This window comes from Syngnathus acus, chromosome 13 (genome assembly GCF_901709675.1).
Source record: "Syngnathus acus chromosome 13, fSynAcu1.2, whole genome shotgun sequence".
NCBI classification, from domain to species: domain Eukaryota; kingdom Metazoa; phylum Chordata; class Actinopteri; order Syngnathiformes; family Syngnathidae; genus Syngnathus; species Syngnathus acus.
This window is the reverse complement of record NC_051098.1, coordinates 7,522,123-7,541,877: the sequence shown is the minus strand read 5'-3', so window position 1 is coordinate 7,541,877 and position 19,755 is coordinate 7,522,123. Positions and strand designations below refer to the sequence as shown.

Genomic DNA, 19,755 nt, shown 5'->3' with positions numbered 1-19,755 from the left:
TAAATGTATCAGAAATTAGTTATTTCTTAGAGCAATAATCCAACCAATGTTTTAGTGATTTCATCCATGGTACTCTAGTTTAGCTCAATGATGTGGATACTAATCTTCAACCGATTTGCCGCGCTGCTAATCAGCTCAGCGTTTCTGGCACTACGTTGCTTTATCTGGCCTTTCAAAAGCATCCTGCTGCTTCCTATTGCTTCCCATGTCAGAGGACAGACTATTGCTGTGAAGATATCTTCGAGTCAGTCAGCAGCGAGCAAAAGAAAATAAGGGAAGAGTTGGGAGCGTGGGGCATCAGCCATGCCGTATCCTCGCCACAAGCCACTGATCCACCTTATTGATCCAGCCTAATGAAAAGCGAAACTAACGATTTGTAGGGGAAAGGGCTGCGGCAGAAACAGAGAGGGAAAGACAAATTGAAGCATAGTGTTTCCTTGGCCGCCCTGCAGATGGATATGAGTGAGAAATCATTGGTACTTCCATGCAGAGCTTAAAAGGTCTGTTGCACCTTCCTAACTTTTACTACTCACTGTCTTTTTGTTGTAGTTTTGAAACATTAATATTCATTGAATGGAGTATGCAAGTAGCCTATCAACTTTCCAGTTTAGCAGTGTTGCCTCAATGACTCAAAAAAAATCTTAGCTTACAGGCCAGCTTCTAACGCTCTTAGATAGCAGTCATCTTCAATCCTTAGACTAAACAACATATTACAACCTTTAAATATGCTCTTTAGGCGTAATAAAAGCTCAAGAGCATATTGCAATTTTTTAAACACTGTCACACAAGTGTTAAAGAACTGTAAAATATAAAAAGTTACTTGACAGTCAGACGCTAACAGATGATGTTTGCAGTCATCCCCACGTCCTGTACAAATAATGAGCAATTGTCCAAAAACATCTTACGTTTATAATCAAATATAGATATGATAGTAGAAGACATTGCACTGATATGCCGAGAGTAAGTTGTTTGTCACACAAATGTCCAGACAATCTTTTTTCTTGGCGTCTCCTGAAATTTGACTCTTTGCTGTATGGAAAAACGTATGGTCAATATAGTTATCAATAAAACAAATAATAAAAAAACCTAAATGACTGAGAATACGATGCTTGACCTGTAAATGCAAACAATGGGGGGTGTAGCAGTGGGGTTGACCGCATTTAATCCATAAGAACACAAAATAATCCTTTATCACCTATTTAATTTCGAACATGATTTAAAGAACAAAAAACAATAAAAACAAACAATATACATCACTGTTCGAAAAGGAGTAGGAAGAAGCCTAAGCTTAATGATTGAGGGTGAGGGAATTTATCATTCTGTCCCCCATAAGCCCTAATGGAAGATGTTTGTTCAAATCCCCTGCCAAGCACACAAGTGCAGTGGAGAATGCAGAGCCAGGTTGAGTTCCATCCATGCTGGTGTGCATGTGAGCAAAGGGAGGAGATATACAATATGCGAGGCAAAACTCAAGCTACACATAAGTGAGGCAAAACAATGAAATTGTCACTGTTTCGGCACACCAATGCTTATTTCAGTATGAGTGGTTTGGGTGTTGTGTTTTAAAAACATATTTGATAATATTACCTGATTAAGGACCTTTTTTTTTTATCTTAAATCACTATAATCGACCAGGGTAAATGAACAATTTGACAAAACATCTAATGGGAAAAGTTTTCAGTGTTTGTATCACCTTGCTCCCATTTTGTCAGACACTGTATTGTTTTATAACTACTTCTGTGGCATCAGTGAGGCTGAGAACAGCAGGTGCATGATTGTAGTAGACAGACTGAGTGTAGGATTCTTTATTTATTTTATGCAGAAAAAAACAACAGCAGAAGAAAGAGTGGCACGGCTAATGATATTCTGTAACACGAAACAATATGCAAAAATCATATTTTACATTTCCACAAAACGAGAATTTGTTTTACTTAATTGGAGTTTTTTGTAGCACCTAACAGGTTTTTCTTTCATCTAAAAGCACATACTTACTGTACTTTTCCCCAAATGCACTTCATAGTCCAACAAATAAAAATGTGATTCGATCAAAATCATAAATAGCGAGTGAAGTGTGCTTTATCTGCACTAAAGTGTCCACAGCACTTTTGAAGCGGCATCTACGGATTGAACCAGAGTGTACACCAGTGCGTTGACACAGCAGCAGTTAACCTAACAAAGAGTTTTCCTTTTTAGTCTAAAATAGCTTACTTCAACCTCCAAGATCCTTCAATACCCTGGCCAATGGTAGAATCCACAGTTTTTTTTCTTTTGTTTTGGTCCTGTTAATGCAAATGTATTAGTTCATACCAGCTCGCTCAGTCTCATCTGCTAACTACACCCTTGGAATACCTATCCATCATGAATATTGATATTGATTTTTATTTGTAATGTTTAATATTATTATTATTAATAATAATAATACAGGATTTAAAAACATTTATAGTAAATGGTCTTGTATAGCACTCTTCCACCTGTTAAGGCCCTAAAGGTGCTTTACATTGAATTCATATTGAACTACTGATGATGCAGAAGCAACTGGGGCTTCAATGTCTGCTCAAGGATATTTTGTCATGGTCACAATAGCTGTGAGTCGAACACCCAACTTCTTTCAGAGTTTTTAGACAACCACTCAGTGGTAGCACTGAGCCACGCAGGCCTCAATGCATGATAGAACTGGAGCATTCATCATTCACTACAGTTCACTGTTGTGATGTTTCTTTTTTTTCCCCCAAACATTGTGGCACACCCAATGCTCACTGTTCCTTAACAACATACCCCCCTGCCCTGCTTTATGTGGTGGCCATGGACAACACCATGTAAGAATACTGCCTGTTGCTTATTAAATCTGGATTCAAATCTTAGTATTACGGGTGCCCTCTAGTCCACATCCTTCCTGCATTCCTATTATGTGCATTTGAGTATCTGGGCGCTTCCCTGAGAAACTTCTGGCTCCCAAACAGATGTACAATGACACCACTGACAGAAGAGTTTTGCTGATTTGTGTCATGCATGCACTATAGGTATTCCCCTCATCGTTTTGACTGCTTTCTTTCCTGATCTATGCCAAACTCAGCAAGCTGTTGCAGTCAGTCACAGACAGCCCCATCCATGCTTTCTTTTGCACAAGACAGACAACTGAAGCAACTCATTCCTCAGGACAAATCAGCTAAATGCTTGCTGTTCCTTAACAACATCCCCAACAAGCCACCTGTTGTGTAGAACTGCAACTACACATTACATTTCTTCTCCCTGCCCTCCTTGTGAGGAGACCTCATGCCTTCATTTCCAACTCCAAATTGCTTTTTCTCATTCGCTTAAACTCTGGGAATGCAAGGGGTGCTCCCTAAAGTCATACACATTTCCCATAGAAGCTAATGTAAAGCTAAGTTTGATCCAACCAGAACACGTTTACTGCATTCAACTTTGGGTGTGTTCGGAAATCCATTCTGATGCCCTGACAGCATTCAGAGAGTGTGTGTGTTCGGAGAGGCAGAGTGCATGCCCCTCCCCTCAATTAATTTCCAAACACGTTTGTAGTAAACCTATCAGCAGCTCATGGGACCAATAGTGGCAAGGCAGGAGGACTGGTTAAACTCAGGACAAAATATTTTTTAGTTTCCAAATATAAAACAAAAGGTCAAACAAGGCATGTGCAATATAAAATAAGAAAATTAATTAATTTCCCAAAAAACAAGAAACAACATAAGAGTGGAAATAGACTCACAAATCGAAAAACATGACAGAAACGAAAAGTCATGAGTAGTTGGAGGGAGTTGACTGGTTTACACAAGGGATCGGGCTGACGAGAACAGGTAGGAACAAAATGAGCAAGACATTGAAAAGGCACATAAGACGTGACATGAAGCTTAACAGAATAGAATCTAAAGAATAAATACAGATCATGGCAAATACAGAATTTCCATATAAAACATACTGTAGCATTTGCACTACAGAATAGCCAATAAATGTAAGGCTATTATAACCAAATGTCGCATTCTCAATTTTGCATTTGCCATGCAGGTTTTTACAAATATTTCTGTACGCCTAATTAAACAATGACCTTCTACAAGCGGCCAGGGTATTAGTACAGCATATGGAAATTAAAATTTGCAGGAGTACGGAAATGAAGTGTACTTTTATACCAATGAGATGAAAAAAAAGTAGCAAGTGGTCCCGGGTTTGCAGTGAGTCCGACCTGTAATTAAAGAGGACCAATCAATCTGTCCCACTGACCACACTACTTAGTATGCCAAGACTATCGAATAGCTGCAGTAAAGAGCTAATTTAGAACCATTAGGGACTGCCGAGTTTGCAAACAGCCCAGTAATGATGATGGCTGATTCAAGTTCAGGGCTTGGACTCTGTATAACTGTCAGACCTGGCAGTAATAAGGTGGACTAAGTGGATAATTTTAGATGAAAAGAAAGAACCAAATTAAATGAGTTTCACGTCATTCATTTATGAGATGTTATGGGTCAGTTATTTTTTTAATTTTTTTTTACAATTTCCCCCAGCATTCACAATGAAAAGGAAATGAATATCTTCTTTACCATTAAATCTGCCTATGAGCCCCAAGTGCTCCATTGCCACTATACCGTCACCCCCAAGAAACTCTAGGACAGTTGAATAGGACTGAGTAGAGGCTGCCACTAGACAATCCGACAATCCTAATTTGCATATGCATCCAAATCCTATTAAGTAGATCGATGACTAATACCTGAATGTCGTCTAGGGCAACATATCTGCAAAAGTCGTTAATGGGTCCTTGCCTGGCCTAGGTTTTCTTGGAAATCACATTGAATATGTTTTTTTTTTTTTTTTATCATAATCCTGCTAATGTGTTGAAAGCAATTAAAATATACAGTGATGGAACAGACGCATTGCGGCATAAAAACTGATGCATGAAATCGTTATAGTCACACTTATTTTTCTTTGGCAGAGGGCAAAAAAGCACTTGTTTTTTTCCTTCCTCTAAGAGGCTTTTAAGAGTTTTATTTTCAATTTAGTTGTGTGATGGTTGTTGTGATTTCTGAGTCCTATTGGTCACATATTGTCAGATTATCCTCTCATCTCCATCATGCCATAAAATGCTTTTACGGCTGCCTTCCATGCTTGACATTTAATTAATATCCGCGTGCTGTGTGCTTTGACAGCGCCCCTGCATCTTTGCAATCAACTGCATCAGTTCCCCTGTTTTTTGGTGCCATTTTATTCCCTAAATGACAAATATTAGGCTCGTTTCTGGGTCACTTTGCTCGTCACACGCTTTCTTCATTTACAGATACCCCAACAACAGAACAGTTTCATGAGATCTTTGTGACATTGTTTTTTTTTCCAGTTGGTGCTAAAAAGATTAATAGAAAAAAAAGTGAGCTCATTCTTACAAACCGTCCTTCCCCTCCTCCCATATGACCAGATTAGCACATAGTGTCGTCTGATCTCGCTTGCGCTGACCGGAGAATCCCCACGTTGTCCAAACTCTCTGCATATTAATAATGAGGAGCAGATAAAAGGCAGCCGGACAAATGAACACTGCATTTTAAACTGAAGGACAGAACGGCAACCAGTGTGGGAATTGTGTGATTTGAAGTCCAGCCGTACTGAAACAATTGTCTGGCCCAAACTTCTCCCATAACACACACTCCGTCACACCATGCTGCATCCAAATGTCTCTGTGGATAGAGGCAAACCTAATTTCAATTTGTCACTCTCAGTGAATGTTATTTGAACTATTAATGTTTTTGCCATGATATTTGAGAGACTATATATAAGACTAAATATAAGAAACTGGCTGACAATGTGTATGTGTGCATTTTACAATAAATTTTTTAGTCATCCAAATTAAAACCAAGTTACTTGAATGTGGGCATTCGTAAATGTGCCCTTACGACCCGAGCAGCACAGCTATGGTTGCAATGAAAATGCAAACTTCAGTATATAGTGTTTAACCATTTTACGATCCACCACACACCATCAAACACATTCCATTGCCTGGGGATGTATAGATAAACTGAACATCACAATAAAACACGGAGTCAACTGTGTTGCTTCCAGACGACTTGTACTTGTTTTTGTTAAAAAAAGATTCAGGTAATTTTGTTCTGTTTCTCGATCTACAAAAGTCATGGTCTTGTCTCCATCTCGAAACTGTCCAGTTTCGATAATGTCTTGGTCTCAGTTGGTTTACTAAAACACTATTACTGAAGTCAACCAGGCAAGGAAAGTTAGCATTTCAGTATGTCAGAATAGTTTACTGTGGATGAACTGCTACATTGACTGTCTCGCTTCCCCATGTTACGATTGCAGTTTGCAAATTTTTTTTGCCCCTTGTTACCTATTAATACAAATAATTGAAAAGCTATTTCTTAATTGTTTGTTAATTTCCTCCATTGTTGATGGAGGAAGTTTGGTAAAACAAAGTGAAATAAAATGGTGTTTCTGAGCTACCTATACTGCATTAAAAACATAAACTCAAATGTGCAAAGAGAGATCAATAAAGGATAGGCAATTTCAACAGTAATCCTTTGGGTAATTCTTTCAAGCAGTTATCATAAAAATGTTTGCTACAAACAAATAAAATTATATGATGTTGGTATCCCCGAATGTGACAATTAATTCAAAAACTGCACAGAGATAAGAATAAAATAGTATGGTATGCACCGTTTTTGCAGCACATGACATATTCCTTTATACAAGCTGTCACCGAGACCAATTATACGTATTGTCATTAAATGTGCAAAACAGTGTCCCGAATTACATTTCCTTTATTTGCATTCATCTCCGGTGCCGTCTGACAGCATAAATCGAACCTATAACAAGCCTTCCTTCCAATCATGGCACTTGTGTAGAGAGATTCGACAGCTGCCTGCAGCCTTTGATTTCATCTTGCCCCAGATCTGCATTGTAATGAGCATTCGGGTCAATCAATAATTCACTGCAGTTTGGGTTGGATATAAAAAAAAGAAAAAAGATATAAAAAAAAAAAAAAGAATACAGCTCATGGCTAAAAGACAAACAAGACTTTGATCAATGGCATGTAGACATGTATATAGTGCTACTGAGACGCTTCCGTCTCGCTGTTGTATTTGTTAAAGCGTGTGTGTCACTAACCGCTGCTTGTGAACTAAACTACTGATATTTGAGCTTGGATTATATATACTTTACACGTATATTGGCAGATTCATTCAATGGTGACTTCCTTAAGTCACCAACCAGCCTGTACATACGTATATATGTACTACACATATCCCACATATAAAACTAAACATGCACACTGTTTTATTTCCTTAGTGTTGTTTTACAGGCGTTTACTTATTTTTCACTGTATTTCTAACTCAGGGGTTTCAAACTCATTTTTTTCGTGGGCCGCATTGTACTCATAGCTTCTTTCGGAGGGCCATTATGACTGTCAACCCAAATAAATGTATGAGCAACTCATATTATATACAGTAAAAGCTACAAAACAAACTGACAAATAACTCATTTTTAAATCAGATGAGTAAAAACTGGTCAAATATTTAAAAAAAAAAGATATTATTCAAAGTGAAGACAATTGGCAATTCTAGTATAGACACACGAATTTGATGCACAATTTGTCTTTGCGGGCCACATAAAATGATGTGGCGGGCCGTATCTGGCCCCCGGGCTTTGAGTTTGACACCTGTGGTCTAACTTGTTCCTGCCTGTCTCTGCTTTATGTAGCAACAAACAGTTTAACACCAGTTTATTTTTTTAGATCAACAATGAAAAGCAGGAGCGTTTATATGAAATTCCGGTCACTTCCCTTTGGTTACATCTTGTGATCTCATGGTTCTTCCTCTCATGGTCTCCATCCATAGTTCCACCCGAGGACCCAATCATCAGTGGAGGGCCAGTGGTGAGCCTGAGGGCCGGTGACGCACTCAATCTGACTTGCCATGCTGATAATGCCAAGCCAGCAGCCTCCATCGTCTGGATCCGCAACGGAGAGGTCCTCAATGGGGCCATGTACTCCAAGGTAAGCTTCGACGTGTTTCCCATATAGCTGGTTTGGAGATTCTGGGATTGGAAGGGGAAATGGAGCGTGCATGGAGGAGCCTGGTTGCAGGAGAATTTAGAAATTCACACAGCTGTTATCTCTATATAAGGCTACAAAAAAAACATAACCTGTAGCAATACAAAGCACCGTTGACTCATTTGTCATTTAGCATATCAATTCTTGGTCAACTTTCAAACCACATCATGTTCATTTAAATTTTAGTTTGACTCATTTTGTCATTTTGACCTAACCTGTTCCCGTAGTGTAAAAGTGACATATGCATTTTGTGAAAACATGTCTTAAGTACTTCAAACGTATGTTAATATAATTTATAGATTTTGTTAAAACATTTGAGCTGTTTGTCAAGAGTTTTGCAACAGGATCTGCCATTTTCTTTCCGTTTGTCTTGGCAAGTGCGTGGAGAAGCACACAGGAAATTTTCCAGTTTTACCAATTCACTTAACTTTAGTATATTTTGTTACAAATTATCATTGAGAACCCAACTTTTCATTTAATTTCTAGACAGATCCTGAACAAAAACACCTGTTAATTAGCATATTTGCATTTGCTTTAAATAATTACTGTGGAGGTGCCACACATGCAAAGTTACCCTTTGTCTTGCCATTCAGATGGCTCTTTGAAAGCAATTCCCTTGTAAATCCAGGTTGGTGTTTTGATTTAAAAAAAAAAAAACATTTTTTTTTTTTTTTTGGTCTATCCTACAAATCAACTGAGACAAGCAGATGGCAAGATCATGGAACTATCAGTGATGCTTCCCTTCTGTTATGATGTTCTTCAGTTGCACTTGTCTTCATTTTACCAACCCAACCTGTTCCCAGAATCTGTCATCTCTGCTGCTGCTGATTGACAGAATCTGTTCTTCCTTCATTTTAACAGTCTCCACTATTCACATCATGGGCACCTGAGCCCCTCAAACTTGACTGACATTTACCGTCTAGCCTGATAATGAAATCATGAAAATCAACCATGATCTATTTCCATATCCACAAATGGTATAAAGCCACCAAGTACTTTCAAGCACTAACATCTCCCCTCTTCTTCCCTCCACGCTCGTCCTCACTCTGTCCAGGCTGCCCCATCCCATTATCGGCTTTTTTCAAAGACCAGATAAATGCAATTGATTGGACTGGGGTATGGTACCAGGCTTATTTGAATAAAATGATTGCTAGGAGTGCTGCTTGTTAATGGCATAAGGGGAGAACACGCTTCCTGTCTTCAGTTACTCTTAAAGAGACAGGAGATGAGATGATTAGATGAGACATTGTGCAGTATTATAGTCAAGAGTGGATGCACACATGGCTGCACAGATCTCAAGAATGCTCTCTCATGACTGTAGTATACTATACCAGAGCTAAATTTACCAACTTTTAGGAATTAAGCATTTTGTAAGGTAAAAAATAATAATTGTACAGTATTCTTCAGATGAATTCATAACCAAGAAACAATTTGTCACTGAAGAGGTGAAAACCTTTGTCTGTAACCTGCTGGAGCATAGGGGCTAAACTAAAGGCAAAGTGTATACGTTGATTAAAGTGATCAATGCTGGTGCTTGGCTTATCATTAACAAGCTATTGGGTCACTTCCTCCACTAAAGGCTTACGCATTTGTCACAAGCAAAATCAATGGGTGGACGACTGGGATCAAGATTCTTAATTGCTAAAGGGCGGTTAAGTGGGTGTTAACATAAGACTGTTTTCATGAAAGAGGACTAGGATTCAATTCAAGTCAGGGAAACTTGATAAAGTTAAATTAGATACATTTCATTTGTGCTTCAATGGAGAAACAATATTTTATACTCTAAGCTTGAGTCGTTGTTTCCAGTTGCGCATTACATTCATTGTACTGAAATTGCTATTTAAAAAAAAAAAATGGAATATGAATAGTGCTTCCCCTCTCATGAAATCCTTCTTCCTGTTATTCTTAGATGGGTTTACTACGTATTTCAAAAGCAATAATAACATTTTTATGGTAGCTCTTGCTGGCAACTATTGCAACTATATTTTGCTGTATATAAAATCAGGTTTCTAATAAATGTTTCTGACTAACATTGGCAGAAATTTAATTGTTGTTGTGAATTTTGGCAGCGAAAAACTGTTGATTAATATGACTCCCTGTTTGACTGAAAAAAAAAAGACAAGCAAGGGAGTAAACGCCAATTAATTTCTTCTGTCATTAAAAACCAGCAGCTTCATTTAGCCAACTTTATAGTGACTTCTGCAGGCAATTGCTACATTTTCTTGAACTTTATTTTGCTGCGTTTAGGGGTACCTGTTTATAAATTTAGATACTAATATTTGTGAGACACAGTTTCCCAGCAGTTGAGACTTAAGTCAAATGAGTCATTTACTGCACATAAATGTCAATTATAAACAATGTAACGGAGGTTCAAACAATTTATCCATATAATAAATCCAGTTATAAATCGTTAGGGTGGATGTCATTGATACAATTCAATTAATCATCACAGACTAGATCATCTTGAGGGGCGGGGGGGTTCATGGTTTGGTGAAATAAATGAAAAACATTCACATGATAAACAAATACATTTAGCAAACATGTTGATTGTGTTGATGTTTTGCTTTGTTTCATAAAAAAATGATGATTTGGTTCTTGTTTTGCACACGTAGGACATTTGTTAAAGTATACTCTGGGCTGTTTTCTTCTAATGCTACAGTACATCACAGTGTCTTGCTTTTATTAGTCCATGCGTAAACATACACAAAACTCAAAGAGTGTAGTAGTTTGTAATCACCTGTCCTTTGCAAAAAAAACAAAAAAACAATACAATTGCCATGGAATGATAGCACAATTTTTGCAATAGACAGGCCTGCAAGTTAAAACTTTTTAAAACATTTGTCAGAAAGCAGATATTGTATTACTCCAAATTCTCTCAAAGATGCTCTTATCCCATTATGGCCATTATGAGATGTCATCTGGAGCAAGAGGAAATCAGATCAGATCATGATGATGGAGGTAAGAGGGTTGATGTATGTTGGACAAAACATCATACTGTCGTTTCAAACTACAATGCTACTTTAACCATCTGCAGCTCCAAAAAAACAAAAGAAACTAAAATTAGTAATGCACATCTCTCATGGTTTACGTTGAATTCCACTGGGTTTTAATGCATGTGCCCACTTTACCAGTAGAGCGGAGGTTCACATTAAAGACAGCTCTACAGCAATGAATTATCTTGTCTGGCAGCACATCAAGTTTTATTGAGTAGGTAATCCATTCAATTCACCTGTTTTTTTTACCTGATAATCCTAGTTGATTGGATTCTCTAAACCACCTACTGATCTGCTACTGACAGGTCACCTTCTTGGAAAGCTCAATCATGACAAAGCAGTCACAGTTTTGCTTTGTCACAAAAGTTGACAATTGTTACTGACTATTGTTAGCTGCAATATTGATTGAGGACAAACACAGGCTGCTGATGACAACAAAATCTCGCTCATCTTTGCATAGGCTACACAATGTTTTCTAGGTCATATAACTACAGTGAATGATGATGTTAATGCAAAAATGTGCAGTACAATTCACTAACCCAGGTCATTAAGCCAAGCACCTACTGCATATTCATTTTCAATTAGTTAAGAATAATCAATGAAGCTTCAGCATGAAAGAGGAAAAACTAATCTATCATTTTAACCATTGTTGAAAGAATTATTCCGTTCTCGTTATTTGCAAGTAAAGTAAAAGCAAGCACACCGTATCACTTATTTTTTCCAATTTTACAAAAACAATATTTTAGAAAATTAAACAACACTCTAACATCTGGTTACTCAACCTCCAAGATTAATGGTATCCTAGTAATGATTTCATAATAAGATCATAGACAACAACATATAGAATTTGAGGTATATACGTAGTTTGTCCTCTATTATATGAATCCAAAGAAAACTAACATTAAAAGATTCAAGGATTTACAGTATGATACAAATCCAATGTATAGAAGTGCAGCAAGGCCTCAACGCAATTGATCCTTCCATTAATTTCCCAACAGAGAAAAGAGAGATGTGCTTTGCCATTGACATTTTGACTTTGTGCTTGAGGATTCAATTTGTTCTTGTCAGTGATTTGATTCTGTCCCGGTCTTCCTAGCATGAACTCCTCCTCTATGGAGGGACGGGAAAAAGCAAACGCAACGGAACTCTCTACCGACTGATTGCAGATATCTTTCACAATGGTCGACTCAGAGGATAAGAGTTGCAAAGATTGATGTTTTTTGCAGAGTATGACAAGCCATGGTGGAGTGTGGCTGTTAAAATTCCCAAAAATGAGGCTTGAATTCTTTTCATATTAACCGTTGAGTGTGGCAAGAAGCTGCTTTGGAAGTCGGGAGGTTGCTGTGTGGTCAGGAATTTTGATCAAGATAAGGAATCAGATTGCTTTATTGTTGTCCCTGTGCTAACTTCTAGGGGGGTATTTCCATGGTATCTGTGGATTTTTATTATATACTGTGATGTATTATCAAGCATTATAAATGGCTAAGTGGTAAAGAAATACAAGGATAGAAGTAGTCCTCAAGTCATTTTTGTCTCTTGGGCCCACTCATGCAAGATGTTTTAAGAAACTGAAAAAGGAAAATTTCATACTATTTACAGTACCTTTTCATGTACTGTATTCCCTGGACTATAAGTCGCTCCAGAGTATAAGTCGCACTAGCCATAGAATGCATAATAAAGAAGAAAATACATTTATAAGTCGCACCAGAGTATAAGTCGCATTTTTGGGGAAATTTATTTGATAAAATCCAACACCAAGGACAGACATGTCATCTTGAAAGGAAATTCAAAATAAATATAGAATAGGCAACAACAGGCTGAACGGTACGGTATGCTAATATTACATGAACACATAAACAAAGAACTAAGAATGTGGCTGACGTAACATATTAAGAGTTATTCAAATCTAGAGCATAAATAATATGCTAACAAGTTTATTGAACCATCCTTGTCACTCCAAATCATTAAATCCAACAAAATCTTCATCCTCTGCGTCACTTATAAAAAACTTTGCTAACCGCGGAAGTCGAGGATGCGGCGCTACCTCTTCTACGTCGCTTACGTCAGATTCATCGTCGGTTTCAGTTCCAATTATTCTACAGACCTAGAGCACCCTCTTGCGGTTTACTTCCCGATGACTGCTGGGATAGGCTCCAGCATGCCCGCGACCCCAGTGGAGACAAGTGGTATAGAAAATGGATGGATGAATGGCATTCACACATAATTTGTAGAATTTCGCCTGTCCTGGGAATGATGGTTTTATTTAACCTATTTTTTTTTTAATTTGATATGTGAACAGTGCTTCAAAACATAATGTAACATTGCAGATTGAATTAAGTGAAGCCACTAGCGACCAACGAACTGAGAACAAAATGATTACTGTTGGCTGTAATCATGCCAAAACAACATTAATCGGTTTGTTACCTTACTGTTTTTCCCTCCCGCTACTGTGATCTCCCCGCCCTCCAATGTATTTCCTTGTGTTAACTTAATGGTTCCCTCAGACGATCCTAAATCCACAGAACTCATGAACAAAAGGTACAGCTGCTACAATAATATGGAACAAAACAGACCTTTGTTGATATTATTATTATTTATATGGACAATGTACGTGGCTTCAATACTCATGTAAATGGCTGGGTGCATTTCAGGCGATGATGTTAATAATATCTGAGAGCTGAGCCCAATGTTCATAGCAGCACCACAACCAAAGCTACAAAGGAGCTATCACTGTAGTTGTATAGCTACCGTGACAAAATGACAAAAAAAAAAAATGGTGCAGGATCCATTCCAAGCTGACAAGAAAAGCTTTTCCGGAGGGAACAGTGGCAGCTCAAACGCGCCAACGTGCTCTTTGGTTTTTCAGGAACCATAACCAAGACCAGGTGACTCGACATGTCAGTCAGACCAAACAAACAGTGCCAAGAAAGAAACCAAGTTGCATCAAGATAGACTCTCAATCCTTAACAACAGTCCTGTACTGAACAAGTGTTCTCCGATGTGCAGTACTCTGTGTACTGTACTGTACATGCTGGGTTAATTGGAGGAGTGCACTCCAGCCTCTCACGCCAGTTTGACTGTATAAACAGCACAATATAGCCACTGGATGGATGGTTGTACCGTTTTAGAGGAATAAGTCTATGCCACCGAGATGAAAATGTGCAAGACCACGCAAGTAAATGTGGTCCAGACATAAACTTGACTTGTCCTTCTTGTCTGCAGACATTGCTCCGCGATGGAAGGAGAGAAACCACGGTGAGCACACTCTACCTGTCCCCCTCCAACATTGAGACTGGTCAGCAGATCATTTGTAAGGCCTCAAACAAGGCAGTCCCCAACGGCAAGGAGACCAGTGTCACGATTGACATCCAGCGTAAGTGCATCGTTAAAACTTTTTTTATGGGGATTGTTTACCTTGTGGTCTTCATAATCTATTCTATTCCTTTAAAACCCATGCATCCTTTCTACCCAAAATATTCTCTCTCTCTCTCTCTCTCTCTCTCTCTCTCTCTCTCTCTCTCTCTCTCTCTCTCTCTCTCTCTCTCTCTCTCTCTCTCTCTCTCTCTCTCTCTCTCCTGTTTTCATAACAGTGTTGTTGATCAGTATGTAGCGCAACTTTCCGCAGCTGCTCTATAGATGGCAGACATGCTGTGAGTGGCTCAACAGCACCTCTGCTGGTCACAGATAAGCAATGTGATCGATAAAGCCCCAATTGCTTCAAGACAAAATAATAATAATAATCAACAATCAATTCCACACCACTGGATATAATTCATACAGATTAATTAATCCATTATTATTCTCATCTTCACCATGTGTAGATGATAAAGGTCAATTTGTGTCGGATGTTAAATGCTCCACTCCAATTAGCATCAATATACTTGTCCCATACTGTAGGAGGATAGATGAATTAGCTTGGCATCTTTTTTTTTAGTATTATTTATGTATAAATATGAACAGAGCTATCCATCTATCATAAACTCTACTTTGATTGCTTGTCTACCACCATCCGTCATGTCTAGAGTAAAACATTTGAGCATGCCCAGTATGGAAAATACTTGTGGGCTCTTCTTGGGGAATCTTTTTTTGATTGAGAACTGCTCCTAGTAAGAGCAGGACCTTAGTAAAAAAAAGGACTTTGCAACACTTGCAGCCCTGTCAACACCATTAAGTCTGACCAATAAAGCAGAAAATGCTATTCAGAGAGCCATTATGACGTTCTATTCAGTATGTGCATCACATGGCAAGAGCGGACATTGCGTGATCTGGCCAGTTTAGGCACACATATATAGAATATCATCTGTTTACATTGCTTAAAGCACGCCCAAGTCATTATTTCTTTTTTGTCATTCAGCCTTCCCTCTCTTATATACTTCACTAGGCTTAATGATGCACCTGCACATGTCGCCTTGTAACTAAAAGTACAATTCAACCCTGAAAACTAAAAGCGCAGAGGAACTAAAATTAGCATCCTAAAATGAGCACTGTTAAAGGTCCTGTAAAAATAAAAGAAAAATCCCACAGCGTGAGAACAAAGTGAGCGACAGCGGAGACTAATTGTCGTGACTCAAATTGTCTCCCACAAGATTTAGCCTCTACATTATCCCTCTTTAACCCACACCCCTCCCCTCTATTTCTCCTCCTCCCCCATGCACTGACTCGCCAGGTAAGGTGTTCGGCACAGCTCATCAGAGCTGCTTTATTTTCCGCTAACATCCACTTTCAAATTAAGCTGCAAAAATGAAACATGCCGTAATTTAACTTTGATTCACGCGTGGTGGGTATCAATTTGCTTAATTTCCATCCTGCCTTATTCAATTACAAGGTTCTTGGCTCAGCAGCAGAACTTGAAACACAGCTTGTTTTTGAACAAAAGGCTTTCTGTGTTGTTGTTTTCAAGCACTTTAATTGCTGTTTTGTCCTTATGAGAAGCTTTTTCTTTTGTGACATGACCTTCTTCTATTCAATTATGGACTGAGAATTAGACAAAAAGAAGGCCGTCCGGAAAGAACAAATATTCTGTAAAGCTTTGGACCTGTTAGATGAATTAAATCAAGGATCTAAATTGCACACCAGTTGCCCTTCACATGCATTATTTGTTTTTTGGCTTTAAACTATTTGAATACATGTTTTTGTGCTCACGAAAAGTTAATGAGTTCATCCTTGGAAAAATGGGACGAAATTGCTATTGATAATCAGAAATGTAGAGAAGTTACTTTTGAGACAATCCAAAGCCAATAAACTCCTCTGTTAGCTGCTAACACTGAAGATGGCAATAAAAGTTCAAATTTGACCAGAATAACTGGACACCCGCCAATAAACGTTTAGCTGAACTTTGCAAAAGGACAAGTGTGCTGCATTGAGTTGCATGTTTTCATTTAAGGGTAGTAGATAGTAGATGTGTGCTAACCCTGAAGGTGAAACTTGAAATATCGAGACAAAATTGCAATATTTATCTACAAGACATTCACATCAACTGACCAGCAGGCAAATATTCAAGTTTATACCACTGAAAACATAATTCTGTTTTCGAAAAATGGAACTCTGCTGCACTGATTAACCATTTATTGGGCAACCATATTTAGTCGCTGAACCAGATGTTCAAAATCAGTAAGGTGTGGTATGCCAGCACCCGTGTAGTTAGTTTTCCGCCAGGTGTTGCCGTCTCAGCAAAGAAACTTCATTGACTTGTGTTAATTCAACATGAAATAATCTATTAAATGAAACGTCAATCCGCTTTCAATGAATTTCTACTTAATCTAGCTCACAAATGTGAAATTATTGTGAAATTATTGATTAGATGTTAGATTTAGGTCAATGAAACCAGCAGCACATATCCTTTTTTTTTTGTGTGTACTTTGCATAGGTTAAATTTAAACAACCAGCTCATGTATTTCTCCTGGGAGTCATTTTCTTTGTGTCATCTTAGTCCAGTTTGGACACAGATACAAAATTCATTGCTTGCTTGCTTGTTTTGAATTACTCTGGCTATGCAGAGTTTGCAGAGGGTCCACAGACTGAATTGGGCCACAGCCAGCTAGAGAGGGGTCGCGAGAGGAGTAGTGAATAAGCAGCGAGTGAGAACTGCTGCACACACACTCACCTGCTTCTGATAAGACACACCACTAAGGGGGCAAAGAGATGCTTGCATCATAAATACCCCAAGATGTTTTTATAATTTATCTTAATTTTTCTAGCCATTATACATACCTGGTTACATCTATGTTTGTATGTTGAAATCTAAGCGATTTGCATCCTTTTTTTCCCTGAAAGAGTCTTCTCATTAAGCCATGTTGAAAGTAAATGTATTCAAGTTCATCATCTTTTGAACATCCATGCTCTCATGTGTTTCAATAAGTGGTATTCTCGGTGGAGTATAAACATAGGTTGGATTAATGGTGGGCGCTGTAAATGGTTCTTATTAGTTTAAGTGGATCCCTGGTGAGGGGCCGAATGCAGCATCTGCATTCAGCAACTGATTTGCTTTATAATACACCAGGCGGAGAAGCTTTTGAAGTCTGTCTCGGACACTTACCTCCATGATTGTTTGGCTATGAGCTAGAAAGTGACCTGATGGGGTATATGCAAGGATGTGACTGCACCACATAAAAATCAGTTATGTGTGCGGAAAAACAATTTTAGATTTGTTTTTTTTAAATTGAAAGCTGACAAGTGTCTGAAATATAAATATAAGAATTCTGTTCAACTTGATTTCAAATTCATGAACCGCTTTTGTCATTAGGATTGTTGGAGGGATGGAGCCAATCCCAGCAGACTTTGGAAAAGACACTGTTGCCAGTAAACTGCAGGTCACATACTGACAAACAAGCATTCACACTGGAGTACAGAGAAAAAAATTCAAACATGCAATCACTGGGAGGACAAAAAAATGATTATGCAGTGGTATAAAAATGCATACATGAGACTAACATTCAACAATAAGTATGTAGGTATAGTAGCTAAGCAAACTGTTGAGAATTAAAACTGTGGAAAAATCAAAACTGAGGGCAGATACAGACCATTAAAACTTAGTAAACTAAATACACAATACTTCCTAAAACTTGGCATCTCTATCAGACAAAACAACTGTTTGCCAATTTGCATATTGGTTCACAGGAGCAAATATTACCATTATCTGGTGGAATGCGTTGAGATTGTCTATGACCCCGTATCAAAAGTAAAAAATTGCAAAGGAGGGATTTTAAATATCAACTACAGCACATGCATTTTCTATTCATGGGTCGTGGGTGAGCTGAAGTCGATCACAGCTGACTCCTGGGACTGGTTGCCAGCCAATCCGAGCCAAGTATATTTATTTGTTTTTTTTTTAATGAAAAGTTGCCCATTAAAACTGCATTTGCTTTCCCATAAACACCAATTTGAACTCTGCATTATTAACATCTACATTTACTAGCTGGCGGGCTTTCCTGCCTTTGTAAGCACATTATTGTATTTCTTCTTGCAATATAGCCACCTGTGGAATTGTGTGGTATGTCAAAGCATACAAGAACAAATCAGCATCCACAGCATCCACAGCACTAAAAGCCCACTAGAAAAGTAAAAGTGCAGCCATTTACTTTTTCCAAACGTAATTATTCTTTGACAAGTGACCAATGTGCAAACTTTATCTCATTGTATTTCAGACACAGAAACTGCACTTTCATTATTGTATGTTTCTTACAATAATTTAATGAGATGCATGTGTCAAGCATGGATCGTCAAGGTTTGTTTTCCTGTGGGCCAAATTGCCATTGATTTTTTATATTAAATGAGACGAAGATGGTTAGGGTGATTTGATGCAAAACACATTGTCATATCAAATTAGTGTATACTACATATCTGCATTAATCTGGAACATTTCTACATTTGGTATATTTTAACTGCTCTGTCTTCTACCAATGATCATTATGTGCATTCACCCCACTAATAGAGGTTAATGTAGAGTTGTCTAGAGGTTCAGCGAATTCCCATCTAAATACACTATGTGCTAAAATGAGTGGGATTTAAGGTGATGAGATGTAATTTTAAAGCCTGGATAGACTGTTGACTTCAGATTTGTCCATCGCAGTCAATTAGCTGACAGTAATTATCGAGAACGGATGAGCGCCTCCAATGCATGACTTCACTCACTCCCTTTAGACTTCTCTAATCAGTGGAAAACACCCCACTGTGATTCCTTGTACAGTCATTGGACACTTCATTAGGTGCAAGTGCAAAACCTAACAAGATACAATACAAGCCTTGTATCAAAAGGTCTCCCTCTGTGAATATCATAATGATTAGGTTGTGCAGGAGTAACCTAAGTTTGCATTTTTTGAATATAGATTCACTGTAAGGACCTCTCGTAACAACTATCCCATGTGTTGCCCAGTAATCATCATAAATATTCCTCCAATGTTTTCTAGGCCAGCTGCATCTACAGAGCGTTGACCCACATTGGAAGATGCTGGCAGATGAAGGCACTGCCTGGCTTTGCTGTGTGTTTGCATTGCAAACAAGCAGACCTGCATGTGGAATGCCATATTTTGAGACTAATTAATAAAGGACATGCAGATGTGCAATTGAGGAGATTTTGGTAGCAGCCTCACCAACAGTGCAGGCTCTTCTTGCTAAATCAAGCAGATAATAGCAAATATGTCTGCAAGGGAATTGAAAGTGAGATGGACAGAATGCAAATAATTGCAATTTGCCCATCCTCCCAGTGTTTGT

General features: G+C 38.2%; 1 protein-coding gene across 7 annotated transcripts in view; it reads left to right on the top strand.

Annotated features, from left to right (window-relative positions):
* Positions 1 to 19,755, top strand: part of kirrel3b (kirre like nephrin family adhesion molecule 3b) — a 137,815-nt gene that overhangs the window by 91,105 nt on the left and 26,955 nt on the right. For all 7 annotated transcript variants that reach the window (XM_037268329.1, XM_037268327.1, XM_037268326.1 and 4 more), the window contains exons 5-6: positions 7,839 to 7,996; positions 14,269 to 14,419. In XM_037268329.1, the coding sequence (XP_037124224.1) occupies positions 7,839 to 7,996; positions 14,269 to 14,419 (309 nt within the window). The remainder of the gene's footprint in view (positions 1 to 7,838; positions 7,997 to 14,268; positions 14,420 to 19,755) is intronic.